At 43.2% G+C, this 23,590-nt stretch overlaps 1 protein-coding gene across 2 annotated transcripts in view; it reads left to right on the top strand.

Annotated features, from left to right (window-relative positions):
- Nucleotides 1–23,590, top strand: part of MYOM1 (myomesin 1) — a 154,974-nt gene that overhangs the window by 46,690 nt on the left and 84,694 nt on the right. For both annotated transcript variants that reach the window (XM_075532903.1, XM_075532902.1), the window contains exons 9-12: nucleotides 1,611–1,775; nucleotides 9,488–9,649; nucleotides 15,546–15,687; nucleotides 21,136–21,335. In XM_075532903.1, the coding sequence (XP_075389018.1) occupies nucleotides 1,611–1,775; nucleotides 9,488–9,649; nucleotides 15,546–15,687; nucleotides 21,136–21,335 (669 nt within the window). The remainder of the gene's footprint in view (nucleotides 1–1,610; nucleotides 1,776–9,487; nucleotides 9,650–15,545; nucleotides 15,688–21,135; nucleotides 21,336–23,590) is intronic.

The following is a 23,590-nucleotide window of genomic DNA, read 5'->3' as shown; positions in this document are numbered from 1 at the left end:
GCTCATCTTCTGTGAGTTCTTCCTGCGCGTCCTGGCAAGTCTCTAACTTCGAGATCACTAGTGATCTTCCTAGTCACCTTCATTTCTACTTCTCAAGGCAGATTTGGAACCAGTCCAGACCCCCAATTCCGCACAAGATCTCCTGAAGGCGCTTCTCTTTGTGGTTTCAGGGAAACACTACACAGAAGCAGGGCGGGGGGGCGGGGGGGGGCGCATGTGCTCCAAATAGAAGTGATTCGTGTTGGTTAGTTCAGGCTGGATCGTCCACCTGGGAAGATGAAATTGAAAGACAACGCAATGTGTTGGCTGAGAGGACAGGCTTTGGGAACAGCCTGCCGGTGTGGATCCTGGCTCTGTGGGTAGTTATTTAGCCTCTCTCTACCGCACTTTCCTTGTTGAGAAACCAGAGATAATAATAGCATATACCTGGCAGGGTTGTTGTGTGGCCTAATTGAACTGATATTAAACATCTGGATCCGTATTTGCCACAAATTGAACTCAATAAATGTTCCTTTACATGTTTGAGTTAATACCCAGAGCTCTTAGGAAGAGACAAAGTGTGAGCGAGCCCTCAGTTTTGAAGTAGGTTAGCATGTCAATGTCACACATGGCACTTCTGAAACTCATTTGCAGGTGCTCTGCTTTGGAGTGGATTCGATGGCACTGGGTTTGCTTTGTCCTGTGCAGCTTGGGCATCAGCAGTATATTACATTTGTGAACTTTATCCCCATTTGAAAAGTAATATCTGTGGGCATTGAGCTGAAACCAAAAGGTCCCAGCAGCTGCTCCCTGAGAGAAAAGGAAGCCATCTGCTTGGGTAACGACTTACAGCCCCGGACGCGCCCCGCCCCCACAACCTCGGGCAGAGCTGTTTCTGTCTGTCCTGCAGGGCGGTCATCAGTCAGAATAGAGTCGGTGGTAGTGGGCTTTGGGTTTTTCCGATGGCATTGTTACAAGGATTAGATAACATTCAAACCTCAAGTGTGCGGCATATAATAGCCTCTCTATAAACGGGCATTACTTAACTGAACCGTTTCCTTGGTGGGGGTAGGGGGGGGGGCTGGAGAACCTGGGAGAGTTCATGAGCCAGACTTTAATCCAATTAATAAGTAAGAAATAATGCAGAAGTATGTCACAATATGTACAATTTTTGTTTTGTTCCCATTAACATTTCTTAAAACTTTTTTCTAATCATTAAGTAAACTCAAGTAACTTACTGAACTCCTCTATTTTTACGTGTAAGCTACTATGACTCTTTTCTCACAAGAATGTAAGAGTTTAAATGGACTCAGACTGTAAAGTTAAAAAAGTGCACATTTTGCAGCCATTTACGTCTACGTGAAATGTGGTCTTAATTTACATCTTACTTAAGCCATTCAACGTGCCCTTCAAATTCTATTCATTATAACAATAAACACTTAGCTTCTCTGACCATTGAAGGATACTTTCTATTCAAATTCTGTATGCTTCTGGGCTCAGTACGTCTTGTCAAAGTCTCACTGTGCGCCATATGAGTGATTTGTTGAGACCCCTTCGTGACTGTGCTTTATGACACTTTTCTGTCTCTCTTTGATGAGAAGAAATAAATTGCTTGTTCTTGTTGCGCCCAGTTGCCGTTACTCCTCACGGTTATGCCTCCAAGTTTGAGATCCACTTTGATGACAAGTTCGATGTGTCCTTTGGGAGAGAAGGCGAGACCATGAGTCTGGGTTGCCGTGTGGTCATCACTCCTGAAATCAAACATTTCCAGCCAGAGATTCAGTGGTACAGAAACGGTGAGTCTTGACCCGTAATTCAGAGAAGATTGTAGATCATGAGACAAGGAAGCAATAACACAGAAAATACCCTTTCAAAGTAACAATGCTTCCGATTTTTGTTTTGTTCACATTAACATTTCCTAAAACAATGTTATTCTGATCATGAAATAAACTGAAGTAACTTATTGAAATCCTCTATTTAAAACAATCATTTATTGGGGGCTTGTACAGCTCTTATCACAATCCATTCATTGTGTCAAGCACATTTGTACTTATGGTGCCATCATCATTTTCAAAACCTTTTCTTTCTACTTGAATTATTGGGATCAGCTCATGTTCCCCCTCCCTCTCCCTCCCATATGAACCCTTGAGAATTTATTTTTTTAAAAATCATGTCTTACAACGACCACTGTCTCCCTTCACCCACTTTTTGTTCTCCATGCCCCTGGGAGGGAGTTATATGTAAATCCTTGTGATCGGTTTCCCTTTCTCCCCACAATTTCCCCTTCCGTTCCTGGTATTGTTACTGTCATTATTGGTCCTGAGGGGCTTATCTGTCCGGGATCCCCAGTGTTTCAAGCTTTTGTCTGAACCCATGTACATGCTCTGGTCTAGCCGGATTTGTAAGGCAGAATTGGGGTCATGATAGTGGTGGGGAGGAAGCATTAAGAGCTTGAAGAAAGTTGTATGTTTCATCAGTGCTATACTGCACCCTGACTGACTTGTCAAAATTTTCTACTTTTACGTGTAAGTAAGTTAAGTGTAACTTCCCCAAGCCTAGACCAGCATCCATATATTGCCTATCTGTTATCACAGTTGGCTTGATCTGGAAACGATAGGAAATCACCTACCTGCTTGGTAACTGTCCCACACATATGATGCAGTGAAGACTGCAGCTTGGGTCAGTTGCACCATAGTCCTCAAAGAAACATTCTTACTCTTCAGAACTCTAAAGAGGTCTGGTGCAGCAGATATACTTACTGCAACACGTCTTTGGAACTCTGGACTGCTGCTTCCATGAGCATTGAATGTGGATCCAGGTAACCTAAAACCCTTGACAACGCCAACCACTTCTCCCTTTATCGTGATGGATTGGTCCAGTTCTGAGTATTTGGGCTCCCTTCCATTGAGTTGTAATCCATACTGAAGCCTGCAATCCTTGTCAGTGGTGCTTCACGTCCTCCTGGTTTTCAGCAAGCAAGGTGTGTCATCTGCACACCACAGGTTGTTAGTGAGTGAGCCTTCCTCCAGTCCTGATGCCACACTCTTCTTCACACAGCCGGCTTCTCGGATAGTTGCTCCGCGCACCGATTGAATAAGTGTGGTGAGAGGATGCAACCCTAAGCACTCCTTTCCTGGCTTTAAAGCAAGCAGGATTCCCTTGTGCTCTTCAAAAACCTGCCTCTTGATCCACGGGCAAGTGCCGCCGGAGCGCAATGTGCTGGAATCCCCATTCTTCCCAGTGCCATCCGTAGTTTGTTATGGTCCACACAGTCGAGTGCCTTGGCATAGTCAATTATGCACAAATAAACATCGTTCTGGGATACTCTGCTTTCAGCCAAGATCCATCTGACAGCAGCAATGATCTCCCTATTCCACAACCTCTTCTGAATTTGGCTGAATCTTCTGACAGCTTCCTGTAGATGTACTGCTGCAACTGCTGTTGGATGATCTTCAGTATCAGATTTTACTTGCATGTCACATCAGGGATATTGTTGTATAATTGAAGCATTCTGTTGGGCCATCTTTCTTTGGAATGGGCACAAATATGGATCTCTTCCAGTCAGTTGGCCAAGTAGCTGTCTTTCAAATTTCCTGGCATAGATGAGTGAGTACTTTCAGCGCTTCATCAGCTTGTTGAAACATCCCCGTTGCTATTCCACCAATTCCTAGAGCCTTGTTTTTGGCTAATACAGTCAGGGCAGCTCGAACGCCTTCCTTCAGTCCCAGTGATTCTTCTCAGAGGCAGGAATCTCCTGGAATAGTGGAATGTTGACTAGCCCTTTGTGGGACAGTGACTGTGTATTCTTTCCATCTTCTTTTGATGCTGCCTGCTTGCCTCCATATTTCGCCCATCTGTGAAAGTTGACCAGCGAATAACGAAGTCTGATGACGTATCGATGCCTGTGAACTGTGTGCTGGAGGAGAACCTTGCAAGTGTCATGGACTGCTCAAAGGACAAACGGATCTGTCTTGGAAGAAGTACAGACAGAGTGCTCCTTCTTACAGGCTTCAGACATGTTGCAGGAGAGACCAGTCGCTGGAGGAGGACAGCATGTTTGGTGAAGTGGCAGGGCAGCAAAAAAAGAGACAGGCCCGAAAAGAGATGGATTGACACCGTGGCTGCGACAGTGGGTCCAGCACAGTAAGAACTGTGAGGATGACGTTGAACTTGGCCGTGTTCCGTTCTGTGGTGTGTAAGGTCACTACAGGCTGAAACAGACTCGATGGCACCCAACCAAGACAACAACCACAACCACAACCTACTCGATGTTTTAAAATTAAATTTTTACATATATATCGAAGTACAAAATGTTTGTAATACATAAGGAGACTTCAAGAAGTTGATGGGAAAGTGAAATGAAAGGGAATGACAGTTTTTCATGATTTTTTGGAAGCATTCTCATATTTTTGGAGGTTGCATTTTCTTATTAAGTAATGTCTGGAGAAAAGATGAGACTTTCTACTCCCATAAGCGGTTACCGTCTTGGAAGCCACAGGGGCAGTTTTACCCTGTTCTATAGCGTCATTGTGAGTTGGAATCGACTTGAGGGCAGTGAATTGAGTTCGAAGTCATCTGCGGAAAGAATGCGAGTACAATGTATATCTACTTTGTAAGTTTATTGTTAAAATACCTTTCCTCCTCGACTTATCAGTCATGCAATAGGAAATGGATGAGACGTTTTTAAAACGTAACTTTGTTTACTAATTAATCCAGCTGAGTAAAGTAAGAGGACATTTGGATCTTGACATTTTTGTTCTAACATAATAAAGCCTCTGTATTATCTGGAATATCTGGTAAGTACAGTCTGATGAGAGTCAGAGTTACACGATGTCACTCACTTAAGGATACAAAGGTAGATATAATTCTCTGTAAAAAATAGGTCATATTTTAATTAATGCTGGAAAAAAGGACAAAACTCTACTGTGAGCTCTTTTGCCTTGTCACACAAATTGGTCTTTTTTTTTCAAACGTGTCTAGAACCCTGTGAGGAAGATACATAGTTTCATTTCTCTCAGATGTCATATTCACACTCACATCTACCTAATGCTCCCCGGCTGCAGGAACCACAGCAAACAAGAAAGCGACCCAGACAAGCTGGTTAGTTGAATCACTGAACTTTAAGAATACTGTGATCTCTAAGATAATATAAATCTGCGATCTTGAAGAATTGGGTTTTATACCATCAATCTCAACCAGTGGACAACAGCATTAAAAATGTCGAAAGAGAATAAATAGCGGTCTAAATTCACTCACAGAACTCGGGTGGAGCCAGACTGCAGGCTTCTACATCTAGTTCGTTCCACCACCACGTGCTTCCTTTTATGGCTCTGAAACTTTTGTTAGAACTTTTGCTGTAATAAAAAAATTAAGAGCTAGTCTCGTCGAAAAGTCTGTATATTTCTGCATCCTTTTAGGCCTAGGGAAGGAGAAGAGACCTCATATTGAAGAACTAAACCTTCCTCTCGGTACCTAACACATTTTTCTGTGAAGCTCACAAAAGCACCTAGCTAGTCGAAGACGATGTGGGGGGAGAGAATTGGGTAGACCTGGAGACTCCCCTTGCTCTTTGCAGTTTATCTTAAAATCTTGACTAGTTTATCTTAAAATCTTATCTTATCTTAAAATCTTGACTAGGATTTTATTTTTTAAAAATCAGCTATTTAACTCCAGGTGCATTCAACTATGCTGTGGATCAGTATGATTGTCATATAATTTTGCTTAAGTTTTATAAGCTAAAGAATTATCTTGGAAAAATATAGCAGGATATCTGTTTGGTGACACTTCCTATGTAGCACTTATGACAGCTCCAACTCCATATTATTCATGGGAAATACTAAAGCTGGGAGAGATTAAATGGCTTACCCAAAGCTATCTAATTAGTTCATGAAAGAGATGGGACTGAACATACTCTTTCCAGGGAACTGTGCCAGCCTGCAGAATCACGATCGCTGGGACTTGAGCTATTGTTTGGTGCTCTGCTGTCACCATCTTGGTGTTTCCTTCATAATTTTAAGAACTTGGTTTTGTTTCATGTTGTTCTTGTAAGTGACATGATGAGCAATGGAACATTTGCATGAGCCCTCTCATTCACTGCCACCCAGTTGATGCTAACTCGTAGCAAGCATTATATTAGGTAAACGCTCCCAGGTTAAGCACCCAGGCATGGTGAGCAACGTTCAGTGGGTCTTTCTATGTGTGTGTTATCAACCGGGAGCACATTGAGGCACCCTATGGTTCCCAACACATGGCTGGACCAAGAGCTAGGGACCCAGGTCCAGATGGGAGCTGGCAATGCTGCCAGCAGGGGGCAACAGTGGTGGTAGCTGTAGAATAACCCCAAAGGAGAAAAAGGACACCACGTGGGGGCAGGATGGAACCTCACACTGGAAGGTCAGTTTCTCGTCCATTCCCAGAACTCCTCTCTGCCAGATCTGCACAAATGCTTAAGTTCCTGGCTTCAGCACAGGGGCAAGACCTGTGGGTGACCAGGCAGTCAAGTTTGCCATTAAAATCTTACAAAACCCAAGCACACGCATAGTCCTTCCAATAACACGCACAAAGAAAGTATTAGAATTCTTCAAAGACTTTAGAACATCCTGATTGGAAAACTTGCTGCCAACCGTGCGAAGCTCAGTCTCACATGTTTAGAAGTAAGAATGATTGCCAAAAAAAAAAGAATGAGAAATAATTATTATTTTCATACAAAACTTTCAGTGAAACAATTATTAATAAGGAAGACAATTTAAAAATCATTTTTCCTTGTAACTGAAGAGAGAGTGATGCGCCACCCTAGCCGCCTCACTCACAACAACCCTGCCCACAATAGACCAAACCCTGCCGGTTCTGGGACCCCTCACAATCACGCTGTGTCCGAGCCCTGGTGGCAGCCACTGAGTCCACCCATCTCGTTCAAGGTCCTCGTCATTGCTGCTGACCCTCCACACATCTGCACATCAAGCGCCGAGGTGTCAATAGAGGTGGTAAATTAATTGGTACAAGTTATATGAGAAGAAACATTAAAATTCATATGTATTATTTTCAATTAAATTCTGGTTTATATGAGACTAATTTGTATGAAACGTGCTCTTGATCACAGAAGAGCTAAAGCAAATGACAGAAATTATGAAGTTAAAGAACTGAACGGAAAATTCCAAAGGGCAGCTCGAGAAGACAAAGTATGTCTTATAATAAAATGTGCAAAGACCTAATGCTAGAAAGCCAGAAGAGAAGAACACGTGGAGCATATTTCAAAGCGAACGAACTGAAGGAAGAGACTGAAGCTTTAGTTGAAATGTTGAAGGGATCCGGGGCACACAGTGACCTTTCAGGAAGCATCAAAGGATAATGTGAGGAATACACAGCCATTGTACCAGAAAGAACTTGGCATTCAACCTTTTCAAGAGGTTGTTCCGAACCTGTGGAGGTCACGGGAAGAAGGTCAAATTGTACGGAAGGCATTAACATTATGCTCTCACCATCCCTACTCAAGGGAGCTGCTAAGCAAATAATCCAAGCAGTCTCACTGTACAGAGAACATGGCATCAGGATTGGAGGAAGGCTTCTTAGCCACCTGCTAGGAGACCCAACCTGGCTTGCTGGAAGCGAGGAGGGGTTAAAGCCCTCAGTGACAAGTGTGGATTGCAACTCAATGTAAAGAAAACCCAAAGCCTCCCAACTGGCCCAGTAGGTCATCCCATCAGTGGAGAAAACTGTGATGTTGTTGAGGATTTCCTCTTGCTTTGATCCACAATCAATGTGGAGAGAAACAGCAGCCAAAGCCAAAGGATGTATCGCAATAGGCCAATCTGCTGCACCAGACAGCTTCAAAGTGTCAGGCTAGGAACTAGGGTGTGCCCGACCCAAGCGAGGCATTTTCAGTGGCCTCACATGCCCGTGAACGTTGCACAGTGAATCAGGAAGACCGGCGAAGAATCGATGCATTTGAATTATGGTGCTGGCCAAGAATCTTGAAAAGACCTTAGCCTGCCCGGAGAAGCAGCACATTTGTCTTGCAAGGACAGCAAGATGCTCCTTAGACGTGAAGATGGCCAGACTTTGCCTCATACCCTTTGGACGCCTTGTCAGGAGAGCCCAGGCTCTGGAAAAGGGCATCATGTCTGGTCACGTGGAGGGAGACCCTCAGCCAGGCCGCCGCAATGGGCGGCAGCATGTCAGCAATCATGGAGACAGGATGGACAGGGCATGTTTCGTTCTGGAGGGAAACCGACTCAGGGGTAGCTAACAACAGCAAGTTGCAGCAAGAGCTACATCTTTTTAGAATTGCTCCTCAGGAATCACCAACTCTAGAGTACTAAAATGTGTATTTCAGAATCGTTTACAGCAGCCTTGGAGCCTTTTTAATAACAACTCTAGCACCAGCTGCATCAGCAGAAGAGTCTTCTCAGACACATCAAATATTGTTTGCGATCTTGCATGTACACAGAATGAAATAAATTGCTAAAAATACACGTTTTAATGACTGAATAAATTATTTTTGCAGAAAAGTGAACCATAAATCTCTTCTCAGTCAAGATACTCTATATTTTAAAAAATCATTTATCGGAGGCTCGTACAAATTTAAAAAAATTTTATTGGGAACTCATACAACTCATCGCAATCTGTGCATCCATCCATTGTGTTGAGCACATTGTACATTTGTTGCCCTCATCATTCTCAGAACATTTTCTTTCTACTTGAGCCCTTGATATCAGCTCCTCATTTCCCCCCTCCCCATACACTCCCTCCCTCATGAACCCTTGATAATTTATAAATTATTATTATTTTTTCATGTCTTACACTGACCGATGTCTCCCTTCACCCACTTTTTTATTGTCTGTTCCCCTGGGAGGTAGTTATATGTAGATCAATGTGATTGGTCCCACCTTTCTCCCCCAGCCTTCCCTTTACCCTCCTGGTATCGCTACTCTCATTATTGGTCCTGCAGGGTTTCTCTGTCCTGGATTCCCTGTGTTTCCAGCTCTTATCTGTAACAGTGTCCATGCTCTGGTCTAGCTGGATCTGTAAGGTAGAATTGGGGTCATGATAGTGGAGGGGGAGGAAGCATTAAAGAGCTAGAGGAAAGTTATATGTTTCATCAGTGGAATACTGTACCTTAACTGGCTAGTATCTTCCTTGAGGATAATCTATTAATAAAGTATTGTCGATTGCATATAAAATTATGTCACTAAAATTACTTTTTTGCATTTAGCTTACCAGTACTATGTTTGATAAGGAACAAAACAATTTAAAGGAAAAACTACACATTAGTACTGATAACAGCACATTTTCTCTGCTTTTTGAGCGAGGGAGCCTGCAGTTTCCATTGATGTTGGGTCTCGCACTTTATGTACCAGGTCTCCGCCCCCTCACCGCTGATCTAGACTCTCTTGATTCGTTAAGCAGCGTTCGATCAGGAAGATGAGAAAAAGAGGAAGGCGGTGGGGAGGCTGAGAAGAGAGAGAGGTAGGAACACGAGAACTCGCTAACTTTCTGTTAAACATCCTAGGAGCCCCTGTTTCGCCGTCCAAGTGGGTGCAGACCCATTGGAGTGGAGAACGCGCCACACTGACCTTTTCCCACCTCAACAAGGAAGACGAAGGCCTCTATACGGTCCGCGTGCGGATGGGGGACTATTACGAACAATACAGCGCGTATGTCTTTGTTCGAGGTAAGCTCCAGCGAAAGACCATTTGCAATGTCGCGACCACAAAAGCAATCCAGGAGAAGTCCGACACCTCTGGGTGAAGACAGGCACTGATGTCCACAATACGTTGCAGTGAAAACACTGCGTCGGAGCTCATTGACGAGTAAATTTGTGCAGTCACCCCTCTGTGTGAACTGGCTCAACGAGGACTGGTATATAGTCCTCTGTTCTGAGCTGTCTGGCCTGAATCAAAGAGCATCTTGGGGAGGGAGAGGGCACCACTCTCCAAAAAGTTTGCTGTTTGGAAACTCCCTTCATGGACTTTTTGAGGACCCCTAAAATAGGGCCGGGTTTCTTTATAATATTTCTCAGGCCAACCCTCAGAACCGTGGCTCTTTGCCAGGTTTAGGACAAACATGTTTATTAACGCCAGACAGAGGTAAAGTACAGAAATTTGAAATTTGTATTCGGGCCAGTTTTCAGATCCACCAGCCAAAGAAATGAAAATCGTTTCTAAAACCCATCAGATATCACAGGGAGAGGACTGAAAAGATACAAGGTACAGGTACCGCCCCAAAGATACACATTGTGGTAATCCCACTGTGAATTCAACATTTAGAAAGAAAGATCTCCTCCTGGGTTTATCGTCATGGTGTTTCTTTTATAAAATTGTGTTAAAGCATATAATTTATATGTAATATAAAATCATGCATTTAAGAATGCAATTTGGTGCTTCTGGGCATATTTAGGGAGCTGTACAATCAAGCACGAGTCACAGTTCAGTTTTAGGACATTTCCACCCCCTCAAAGAGATTCCAGTACAGTATCATTGCTAACTCTCATCCGCCACTCCAACCTCGCGGTCCTAGGTGCCAGTGTCTCCAAGGGTCTAGTGGCGCACAGAGCAGAGCAGAACTGCCCTGTAGCCATTCCTAAGCAGCAGTTTTAACAGGTGGGCTCAAACTGCCAACCATTTGGTTAGCCACTTCACCATTGCACCATGAGGGCTTCTTCGCCCCGCTCTAAGTAACTGCTAATATATTTTTAATCTATTTTCTGTTCCTATTGATCCTTTTATTTTTTACTTCTGCTTTCCTTCATTGAGAATAATATTATTGGGATTCATTTATGACACATATCAGTAGTTTCTTCTTTTTATTACTGAATCAGGTCCCAATGATTCAGTCTTCTCAGTAATCATTGAGGTACAATGATTCAGTACCTCACTTTGTCCATTCAGCAGTAGGACAGTTCTCAGTCTGGCTATTATGAGCAAAGCTGCTCTGAACATTTTCATTCATATTTGTGAGCACAAGATGTCATTTTCCTGAGTAGACACCTCACAAATGTAATTGCTAGATCATATGTACATTTACGTTTGTTTTTAAAGAGATTGTCAGACTGTTTAACACCCCCCCCCGCCCGCCCACACACACACACACACACGCATAACTTACAGAGGGGAAAAAATGTTTTAAAAAAGAAGAAACTGTCAAGCTGTCAAAATATCAAAAATAATATTTTATGGGCTTTTAAAAACTTTATATCTGTTGAGCTGCAGGAGACCACTTTAATACATTTTTAGAGGTTATTTTAATATAATTTTTCTAGACATCTCATATGTTCGCTGCTTAGAAAACAGCTTCTGAACCAGTATGATCTGCGTATAAAGTACTGTATTTCCCCAGAAACACATTCCAGAACTGCATGTGTTTGACCAGCTTTTTATTACATAGGTAATATAAGTTCATTATAAAGGAAACAAAAGAAACAACAGTGTCATATAAACAAGCTACAAATTAAGAAAACTCATCAATAAGTCTGCCATACACAGCTATCCAATCTTATATTGTGTTATATATTTTGGACTATCATATGTCCTTCCCTTCCCCTCTCCTTTCCTCCTCTCCTCTGCTCTCCTCTCCTCTCCTCTCCTCTCCTCCTCTCCTCTCCTCTCCTCTCCTCTCCTCTCCTCTCCTCTTCTCTCTCTCTCTCTCTCTCTCTCTCTCTTTCTCTCTCTCTCTCTCTCTCTCTCTCTCACACACACACACACACACACACATTCAAACACCCAGAAATGATAAGTCATAAAGGAGAGGAAAGAAACATCATTAAAGAAGAATTAAAAATTGTAAATAACCCACATCCAACCAAACCTACAGCCATTGAGTTAATTCTGACTCAGAACATCCCTGTAGGACCGAGTCAAAGGCCCAGGGGGCTTCCAAGGTTGTAGATCTTCACAGCAGAGGACGCCTCCCCTTCTCCGGGAGCAGCCTTAACCACCACACTGCCAGGGCTGCCTTAAGTAGCAAATCAATATGTGAATAAGTTGTCACTAGTAATGAACTTCAGGAAAAAATGGAAGCGAGATCATGTCCTTATCTATTGGACTAAAAATAATAAAATATTTTAAGAATGCACTGAATGGAAGGAGCGGGAAAACAGGCACTGTGTGCATTGCTGGTAAATATGAATTGATTCTAACATTAACCAGGCATTATGCCAATATGTACTGAAAGTGGACATTTCCACGATGGCTAGTTCTATGGATTGGACTGGATCAGACCAAGATGAAGAAATATTGTATTGGGGAAAATGAAAAGAAATCTAGATATCCACGATATGCAAGTTGTTAAATATGCTACATATAAATAACATATATATACATATAAATATGCTACACATAAATAAGTCTACCATGCAGTGGAGGAAACTGATGATATACCTGGGTAACTAAAACAGTATTGGTACAAAACTATAGAAACTGCTATTAAACAAAAACATCGAAATATATTGTTTCCCCACATATCCTCCGTCTTGGTCTCTACACTTCTGAGGGCAGCGTTATCTCTAAGCCTGTCCCAAAGACGTCCTGCCCTTCCATTTACACCACACCAAAGTAGCTGCCCTGCCAGCCTCGAGGGACTCGAACCAGGATCCTTCCCAATGTTCTTTGAACTTGGGGAATGAAGCGAAGTCCGAAGGGGCAAGATCAGGCGTGTAGGGTGCATAGAGCGAGCTTTCCCTGCGTAATTGTCTGGGAAGAGCCCTTGCTGCCCTCACGAAATGAGTAGGTCCATTGCCATGGTAGAAAAAATTCCTCAGCCCAACTTTCCTAGAGCTTTTCTCACCGATGCAGTTTCCAATTTTCTTAAAACTTCTTTCTAATCAGCTCCCATGATCATCCCGTGTCTCTAAACAAAAATTAAAAAAAAACTATCAAGATTACCCCTTTGGACTAATCTACAAAAGACTGTCACAAGAACCTTCTGAGATGCCTTGAATGGGCCTGGCCCAGCAGATCCTGTTGGAAACCACTGCTTCCGGTGAAATTTGCTCTCTGGATCACATCAGTAAATTCAAGGCTTGTCCCTTGTTATCACATTCATTATCTTGAACTGGCTTAAAAGGCTGATGGGAAGATCATCCCTTTGAGTTCGCTGATCTTTGTGGCCTGCTTCTACATGGGACCCCTATTATGTAGGCACCTGACAGAGACTCAGAACTAGTCTGCAGCCGTCTGCTGATGGCAGAAACATGCTTATCTGGAATAAACCAGTGCATGTAGGAACTAGGATCCTAGAAGCAATACTTTTTGACTTACCCTTTTGCCTAAGATTACACAAAATGATCGAGAATAATCTCATTTTTAATTTTTAAGATCAGCTTTTAGCATATATACATATATTTAAAAATCTAGAATGATACAGATTGATATGTTAGCAGTAGTGCTCTCTGAGTAATAAAATTAAAGGGGATGTTAACTGATCATATTTTAGACGAGATGGAATGTGTTACAAGGGTGTTCATCACTTATAATAAATATGAATAATAAGATTAGGTATATTTTGAAAGAATTAATGATCATCCTGTGTAAAAACTAACAGGCTAATCTTTGACCCAGTTAAACAAACGCATGAGACGTTTGGCTATTTGGGGATCAGAATAGGGCCGCACAGAGGCCTCCAGGTGGACTAATGCTGACTGAACGGGGACTGGGGTCCCGACAGCGTCGCAGTTGCTGGAAGCCCAATGCTTTGACCCCAAAGGCCACATCACTGGGTCCATCACATCCTCTCCTTTAGTCACGCTACCTGGCAGTGTGCTCTTTCATGTCATGCGTTACCTGCTCCCAGCCACGTGGTGACCTCTTAAGAGGAACAGTGACCCTTGTTCGTGAACTTCTGTGTTTTGCCCCTGGAAGAGCATTGCTTACTACCCTGCAGACAGGCCTGCATGGCCCGAGGGGTTTTCAGGCCCTTCCCACTGAAGGGCACATTCTAAGGAATTTCCCAGAAAGGCTGACCACTGGCTCCCTCAGTGCCTCCTGTCTGCCAAGCTTATCCAGCCTTCTGCACATCATCAAGATGATGGGGGCTAACTCACCTGCTCTAGCTGTTCGGGGTCACTGGTTGGTACCTTGTGGGGATTTCCCAGAAGGACATGACGGAGCTGTCACCTCTCTAAGCTAAGCAGTCTGGCTCTGCCTCCCACCAGGGTTTCTCCCACCCAAAGGCGTCAGTGCCTAGTTTGCATCCCTCAGGAACCCCGTGTCTGGTTTTAGGTACGATGATGTAGTGACAGTCACCTATGGAACTAATGCAGGAAATAAGAACCACGAGACAATTTCCAGCCGATTCTGGAGGCCAAAATGGGAATGTTGCAAACCGGTGTGACTTGAGCTGTTTCACAGCCACACCCAATTATCAGCCTCAGAAGGATAGATGTATTTCTGCCGTGATGTCATGAAAGTGACAGAAATCCTCACTCAAAACGCTCTGCCGTCCATCATGCCCACTCATGGGGTCCTTATAGGACAGGGGAGGATGTCCCTGTGAGTTTCTGAGACCGTAACGCTCTGTGGGCCTAGAAAGCCCCCAGTTTCTCCCGCAGAGTGACAGGTGGTTTCGAACTGCTGACCTTGCAGGTGGCACAGAACCACTACCCCACCAGGGCTCCTCGCACAAGTGCATGTCGTAGAAAATCAGTGAGCTTGTTCAGCCAGCAGCAGCGTTTTTCCTTAGTCGGTGGCTTCTGCTTGTCTCGGCCTCTTCCCCGGCTCGCTCTGTTTATAAAAGGCTTGGTCAACCGTCAGGACGAACGGGCCAGTGTGCACTGCTCCCCCTCCCCCCCGGGACTCTGACTCTCATCCTATAGTTCTTACTTTAGGTTATAAACAAGATGTTTTCATTTACCTTCCTCGTCTCCTGAGAACATCCCGGAGTCACTAAATGTGCTGTGCCCGAAGACACGCGGTCCGCGGATCCCGTCTGCTAAACGCCCACTGCCCACCGTGTGTCCGTTATCCACTCTGACTTTAACTAGCCTCAGCTCAACTGAGCTCCAATGTGAGTATTACACCAGAGTCCTTTCATCAGGAGCTTCAGTTTGCGAACACATAGTTGAGCGAGAAGAATGTTTGTCTGTCTCTCTTCCACAGTCGTTCCCAGTATCAGGGACGGGCCGAGCACCACAGTTACTGTTCTTTGGTAGATGGATCCAGAAGGTGAAAGGAGGGGCTGCTGGTCTCCTTTTCTTAGTTTCCAGGTAGTAACTAACATTGCACAGAGATGTCCTAAGGGCAGACTCTCTGGCACAACTTACCTTGGATCTCCCTGGTAGCAATCTCCAACATCTCTACATTAGTTTTTTTCTCTCAAAAGATTCTGACCAGGCACAAGGCAAAAGTCAGGGGTCATTTCCATAGCCCTCTCTATTTTCAGACCTAACGTGCTTCCTGCAGAAGACGGAGAGTGCACATTGCAATGTTGGTAAGCAAGCTGTCCGAATGAAGCTTGCTCTCCTAGGACCAAAGATGTAGCCAATATGGTGGTGTTGCCGGAAATGTGCGCACTGAAGGCCCAGCAGGCTGAGCCTGGCGAACGAGTGTTAATGGGAAACTTCTCTGTCTTCCTAGATGCGGATGCCGAGATTAAAGGCGCCCCAGCTTCCCCCTTGGATGTCCTATGCTTAGATGCCAACAAAGATTACATCATCATCTCTTGGAAACAGCCAGCCGTAGACGGAGGGAGTCCTATTCTGGGATACTTCATAGACAAGTTAGTGCTTTCCTTCACTTCGGGCCAAGTAGAAGTCATTCGATCATAGAGATGCTTGCTTGATTTCGCCCATCATTTTTAAGTGAACATTTCTGTCCTACACTCTCTCTGTGAGTGTGTATCTACATAGCTATATCATGGGTATGTCTCACATGCATGTATCACATACATGGAACTTCAGAACGTTTTTGTAAATCTCCCTCTATTTCTGAAGCCCCTTTGTAGATCCTACCTATCTATCCTCCATAGATAACCTTCTTATTTTACTATCACATCAAGTAAGTTATTTGACAAGAATGCTATGAACTTATACTCGAATAGAGGCCGCTTTGGAAGTCAAATAGCTAGTATTCAATACTTTTCATATCCATATGCCCAGTATATCAGTAACATAAGAATACCGACTTTAGAAATTTTAACAAAATCCTATTTACATCACACGATATGGTTTCGAATTAAACAAAGGAATAACAACAAAAATCAATGGCATTGAATTATGTTCTTTTACAAATCCTTCCCATTTACAGACTCCAAAATTTAGAAAGTTGGCTTTTTACATGTTTACCTTAATACGTAATGTTTACCCCTTAACTAGTCAATTTGGATAATAAGATAACAAATTTATATCAATGGCCTAAATCCATTGTTCTCTCCATTGACTTAGTTTCTACTCAAACAACTGTTCCAATTCCCTTTCATTTGTGAGTTGTAAAATCTGACTATGGAAATCACTAGAAACAAATCATGTGAATAGATACAGCTATAGTCAGAAGATTTGAACCAAAGAATATTAACTTTAATATTTATTTGAAAATCAAACAGACAAACACTACCACTAAATCAAGTCCAACTCATAGTGACTTTGGAGGTCTCCAGGGGCTGTACAGTTTTACTGGAGCAATTGAGCTCCGCTTTCTCCTGCAAGCAGCTGGTCATTTTGAACCCCCGACCTTGTGGTTAGCTAACCTTTTCCCAAGGGCACCACTAGGGCTCCAATATATAGCAATGAATAAATAAATATATGACCATTACTTAAGCCTGTGGGCTCAATACCATGCAAAGAAATATTTAGTGTTTATTTACTATATCAATCTATAAACTGTTATAATAAATAAATATTTACTAGGTGTTTAGAGAATGACATCATATTTAAACCAACACTAAATGCTTCCACCTTCTTTGATCAGTTAGTAATGATGAACTGTGAAGGTTTAGATCAAATTTTTGTCATTCTTAAAGTTTCTGTTTTATTGAACTTTGCACATTTCCAAGGCTTTTGCCAACTTTTATCAGGGACAGACCCAGGAGAATCAGTACATTTGTGCTCCTCTTGCCTTCGTTGTAATAAAAATAACAACCTCGTGGCTAGTATTTATTAAGCATTTATTATGGACATGGTTCTGCTCTAAGCACTTCGCATATAGGAGCCATTGAATCTGAATAAGTAGTCTTTGAGGAAGGTACTGTCATTTCAAGAAGGAAACGAACCACATGTTGAGTTTGAGTCGCGCAGTCTGGCTTCTCGAGCCTGGGCTCTCATCACCAGCCCAGGCCACGCGATCACTCAACTTTAATCTGAGTTCTCCAAGAAATCACCTCCCGATTTCTGTCCTCCAGCTTAGAATGACTGCTCATACCTGAAGACCAGCTTTGGGCTCCTGTTCAAGTTCTTCGTGAACCAAGTTCACCATCCTCAGATGCTTAGTAGGGAGGGAGCAGTACTGACCATGCACATGACTGTATTTTCCATACACAGCACACCAATTATACGGGTTTGTCAGCTGTACAAAACCCTCTGCCTGTGTTATTTTTGGAAACACACTATGCAATTTTTTGCTGACTTCAATTAACACTAAGAAAACAGAATTAAACTATGAAATAAGTAGACCTAATATCATATAATGGCTTTACTCGAGATGATCTGATAAGGTTTTCGAATTCAACTGTTGAATTAACGTGCCCTAACCATCAGCTTGCATTAATAGGAACAAGTGCAGGTGCAATTGGATTGTTTTCTGATTTTCAGTAACAGCCACATTCTATCCATGACTCCTTGACAATGATTTAATACTTCATGGTACAATTTTTATCAAAGGTAATATTTTCAGACTATATCCCCCTAAGTAGGAGAATAAAGAAAATGAGCAGAACAGCGTGGTTTACCTATAACGTGGGAGGAAAGGCGAATGAGACCAGAATTCTCTTCTGGAAATGTCATGAGACACGCACTGTCCCCGAGCTTTTCTATTGCCTTCCATCATTCTTGTTCATCAGATGCTGGGCTATATTATTTAAGTGAGTGTTTTACTTGCCAAAAATAAAACATCAGGCAACGTCACATCCTGGCAGCCCATGCTCCAGCTGCATAATAATAACAACATCCTTATTATTAATAATAATCCAGAATAAGCCTTCCTGCTCGAAGCCCTTGGTTCTAAAATTTCCCATAACCCTTAATTCAGTGTGCCCTACAGACTTCTTTTGTTTAATCATTTTATTAGGGCTTATACAATTCTTTTTTTTTCTTCCAACTGTTGTGGACTTGTTTCTTTATTGAGAGGGTTGGGGCACACCAGGGAATGTCCATTTTAATCTTCCTGGGTTGGTTTTTAAAATTTTTTTCTTGGGCTCATACAATTCTTATCACAATCCATACATCAATTGTGTAAAGCACATTTGTACATTCATTGCCCTCATCAGTCTCAAAACATTTGCTCTCCACTTAAGCCCCTTGCATCAGGTCCTCATTTTTCCCCTCCCTCCCCCCTCCCCTTCCCTCAGGAACCCTTGATAATTTATAAATTATTATTTTGTCATATCTTGCCCTGTCCGATGTCTCCCTTCACCCACTTTTCTGTTGTCCGTCCCCCAGGGAGGAGGTCACATGTAGATCATTGTAATCGGTTCCCCCTTTCCAACCCACTCTCCCTCTACCTTCCTGGTATCGCCACTCACACCCCTGGTCCTGAAGGGATCATCCGCCCCGGATTCCCTGTGCCTCCAAATCCTATCTGTACCAGACACTACAGACTTCTTTTGAAATGGTTTTCAACTTCAGTTTTTCCCTTAGATGTAAGTGGGCACAGAGCCCCGGCCTCTGTGAGCTCCACAGGCTCTTGCAAATAGACAAAGCATTTGAAAAAAGTAACTCTTCTAAGGGCACAGGGCTGTAAGTAATGGAACTGCCATTCAACTATCCTCCTGCCTGTAAGTTTGTGCTCCCTCAGCTCCCATAGAAGCCCTGGTGCTCTTTGCCCTTTGCCCTTTGTCCTGTCCTCCTGAAGCACTCGCTGGTGTTCATTGTAGCCATAGCAGGACAGAGGGAGGGGCGTGCTGTGCACAGGAGCGGTTTGAAAAGCCACCTTCATCCTTTCACACCCCGACCATAGCAGCTCCAGGATTTGACAAAGGCAAGGCTTACAAACCAGGGAGTGAAGCTGCATCTGATCGTACTCAACATAAGGGTGAGAACGATGGAAGGGTGATGTTGGAGCAGACTATAGAGAGAAACCCTACATCGACCAGATTAGCGTGGCCATTGGCCACTCCTTCCTCATAAGAATCACCTGAGAATAGTACATTGGGAACATGGAGTCATGTTGAGAAGGTAATAGAGTTAACATTGAAACGTTCTTCTAAAATGGTTGGGGGAGAAGACCGCGGATAGTAGGAACTGCGTGGTCTTGATACTGTATAATGCAATCATGTACTGAGCCCCTCAGACTGCACAGGCCAGGAGCATCATATAAACTGTTATCTCCAGCTCTCTGGGTGTGACCCACTCTACCCCAGGTAGCAGAGGCAGCAAAAGCATCCAATGAGAAATGAGAAGTCCTAAGCACCTGCTCTCCTGCAGGTCTCAACATCTCTACCTCTCACGCTCAGCCCTTAAAAATCACATCGAATAAGAGATGTCTGAGTCCCTAATAAAATGTTAAAAAAAATCAAACCGAGTACAAGAGCTTGCTTGGATTGGGTTGTTGTTGAGTGAGAGATGTAGTGCACGATTTCCAAACTGCAGCATCTTTTACAGCACCGACTTTCTCAGCATGCATTCCATTTTTAACAGAAAATTCTGAAAGAAGGCACACACACAAAAGAATCCTTAATGTTGCGCTTGAAGACCTTGGCGGTGGAGATGCTTGAAGGCGCCTTTCTCGAAATCTCTCAAAGTAGAGATGGCAGATGCCAGCTTGCTTCTTCTGCCCCCAGACACAGGGCCTCCCTCCAGCCTGTGGTTGGCTTTTGTTTTCTAGTCTTCTTCATCAGAGTCAGAGTAAAACAATGATTAAAGTTTTTTAGGAATTGGGTGAAGGTTTACCAAGCAGCTCATCAGTTTTACATTCAACAGTTCAGACATTTTGTCCCTGCTCATCCATGGCAATCCTCTCAGCGTGTCCTCAAATTATCCCATTTTCTCCCTTTTGTTTCCTGCCTCCATGGTCCTCCTTTCCAACCCCTTCTGAGTGAGGCCCTTGGTCAGTGCTGCTCTTTCCATCTTAAATGTTTGGTCAGTCTAAGGTACGCATACCTTTCTAATGTATGGTTCCCCTTATAACCTAACTATTGTTTGGCTGAAAGTGGAGCCAGGAGAATGAGTTCAGTTCACTTGCAGACTAGAGGAAGAATTGAATAAGGGACAGAGTCTAGGGGGTTTCTACCAGTCGCTAGCTGACCAGTAAGCCTGGTCATTTTTCGTTTCTTTTTTAGGATTTTGAGTTTTGTTCCAGAATGTTCTCTTACTCTCCCCAGGACCTTGTAGTGTGATCCTTTTCAGGGTCGGTGGTAGTGGTAGCTGGGCCCCATCTGGTGCTGACCTGGCTTGCATGAGCTCAAAGACCCCAGGCATGTTCAGGAGGCCTCGGCACCTCCGCTCCCCTTGTGCACAGAGACAGGCTGCTGTTGAACCTGCCCTTGTCTGCAATGTAATAAATAGCACATCACTCTGAAGTTTTGCACAGAGACCTGAAGCAACTGGATAGATCTGCAGCTCTGAAGCTACATACTCGCCTTTAGCCAGATCACTTTTGATTTATTTAACTCCTTTTCTTTTATCATCGCCTCTTATTGCGATCAGTCCAGCGATGACAAGGCGTTCACCATTTCTACAATCTTCACACGGACAGCTCAGGGGCGGTAGTTCTATTGACCATATTGTCCACATATTACCATGAATCCTTCCTAAATTTTTCCATCACTCTTAACTCAGTGTGGCTATGGATTTATTTTAAAATGTTATCATGAGGGGGGGGGAACGGGGAGGGAGGGGGGAAAATGAGGACCTGATACAAAGGGCTCAAGTGGAGAGCAGATGCTTTGAGAACGATGAGGGCAAAGAATGTACAGATGTGCTTTACACAATTGATGTATGTATGGATTGTGATGAGTTGTATGAGTCCCTAATAAAATGTTTTTAAAAATGTTTCTCAACTTCCCTCTCTCCCTTAGATGTGAGGTGGGCACAGACACCTGGTCTCAATGCAATGACACGCCTGTGAAGTTTGCCCGTTTCCCCGTCACGGGGCTGATAGAAGGCCGCTCCTACATATTCCGCGTCCGAGCTGTGAATAAGAATGGAATCGGTCTGCCCTCCCGAGTGTCGGAGCCTGTGGCTGCCCTGGATCCAGCTGAAAAGGCTAAACTCAAAAGTAAGCATGTTCCTGTTGATCTTTCCCAGACGGTTGTCTTTCTGTTCTTCACCTGCAGGAATCAGCCTCGTGGCAAGATTCTCTCTCACTCTTCCACTAGAGGGAGAGTAAGAAATGCAGAACAAATACGGGCTGGCATTTTGACTCGCTCGCTCTCTAAAGGACTAATGTTTCTCTCCCCTGTCTTCTCATTCCAAGCACGTTGCCTTGTCTAACTGAACTTCAGGTATTGAGTCTGAAATGAAATCTGAAAACCAAACACCTAGACAGCTTTTTTGTTCATTGATGTACGGCATTAATGACATTACATCATGTGCCTATATTACCAGCACACCTTGTTTATCGCATTTCACAGTACACTTGTTACCATTCAAAGATTTGTGACAGCCCTGCATTGAGCAAGTCTATTGGTACCATTTTTCCAACAGCATGTGGTCACTTTGTGTCTCTGTGTCACATTTTAGTGATTTCACAACATTTCAATTTTTTTCATAATACGATTGCATATTTAATAGACTAGACCACAGTACGGTGGAAACATAACTTTCACATGCCCCGGGAAACCAGCAAGTTTGTATGACTAGATTTAGTGCATATTTATTGTCATGGTCTGCAGCTGAGCCCACAATCTCTAAAGTACGCCTGCAGTTTCCTTTCTCCTTCACAGTGAATTTCTTGACCTCCATACAGGCCCTTCGGGCATTAATATCTCAGCACAATGAGTTTCTCTGTATAAAGAGAAAACGCTTCACATTCTATCTGCTCTGTACTTGATTCTCTGTGGTATATTTTTTGCTAACACCATAGATAAAATGCATCGATTCTTCTTTGGTCTCCCTTATTCATTGTCCTGCTTAAGCTAATGGAAAACATTGTGGCTTCGGGCTTCAAAGTGACCTATTTGCTTCTTCACAATTTGAAGAGGTCTTGGCAGCAGATTTACCCAATGCAGCATGTCAGTTGATTCCTTGGACTGCAGCATTGATTGTGGAGGCAAGTGAAATGACCCCCTGACCCCCTCAATATTCCCGCCATTTATCGTGATGTTGTCTATTGGTCCAGTTGTGAGGATTTTTGTTTTCTTTATGTTGAAGGCTGTAGTCTTTGATTGGCATCAATAAGTGCTTTAAGCCCTCTTTGCTTTCAGAAAGCCAAGTTGTGTCATCTTCATGTAACACAGTGGTTCTCAACCTTCCTAATGCCACAACCCTTTAATACAGTTCCTCGTGTTGTGGTGACCCCCCCCAACCCCAACCATAAAATTTTTGTTGCTACTTCATAACTGTAATTTTGCTACTGTTATGAATCAAGCTACCCCTATGAAAGGGTCATTCGAGCCCCTAAGGGATCGCGACCCACAGGTTGAGAAACTGCTGATGTAACAGGTTGCTAATTAGTCTGATGTCACGTTCTTCCTGTGGCCCACCTTCATGAATTATTTGAGCAGCACACAGACTGCATACAACTCGATGCCCAGCTGTTCTGATTTTAAACCCCGTTGTCTACGTGAATGGTCGCCTCTGGTGTATGTACAGGTTCCACATGCGCACGGTGAGGGTTTCTGGAAGTCTTATTCTTTGTAATATTGTCTCTAATGTGGTATGATCCACACGGTTGAATGTCTTTGCATAGTCAATAAAAAACAAGTAACCATCTTTCAGGTGGTCTCGCTTTTAGCGCAAATCCATGTGACGTCAGCAATTATATCCCTGTTCGTCTCCTTTTCTGAATCCAACGTGAATTTCTGGCAGCTCTCTGTCACTATACTTCTGCAACCATTTTAAGTTATCTTCAGTAAAATGTTACTAATGTATGAGATTTATGCTACGGATCTCTTCAAGTCAAGTAACTGTCTTCCAAATGTCTTTGCATACATGACTCAGCACTTTAATGCACTGCATCCATTTGTTGAAACATTTCAATCATTATTCAGTCAGTTCTCGGACTCTGGTTTTTCGTGTCGGTGACTTCAGTGCTGCTTGGACTGCTTTCTTCGTTACCGTCAGTTCCTGGTCACATCCTAGCTCCTAAAATGCTTGAAGGCTGCCCAATTCATTTTGGTAAATTCATTCTGTCTGCTTCCTGTGTCATACAATGTTTTGCTCATAAAATCTTTCATTGTTGTATGTAACTCGAGGCTTGCATTTTCTTCTTTCTGTTCTTTCGGTTTGCAAAACGCCAAATGTATTCTTCTCTTTTGATTTTCTAATTTCAAGTCTTTGAATATTTATTTTTAATTTAAAAAAATTTTTTAA

This window comes from Tenrec ecaudatus, chromosome 15 (genome assembly GCF_050624435.1).
Source record: "Tenrec ecaudatus isolate mTenEca1 chromosome 15, mTenEca1.hap1, whole genome shotgun sequence".
NCBI classification, from domain to species: domain Eukaryota; kingdom Metazoa; phylum Chordata; class Mammalia; order Afrosoricida; family Tenrecidae; genus Tenrec; species Tenrec ecaudatus.
The sequence above is the reverse complement of the archived record's forward strand: the minus strand, read 5'-3'. Positions and strand labels throughout refer to the sequence as shown.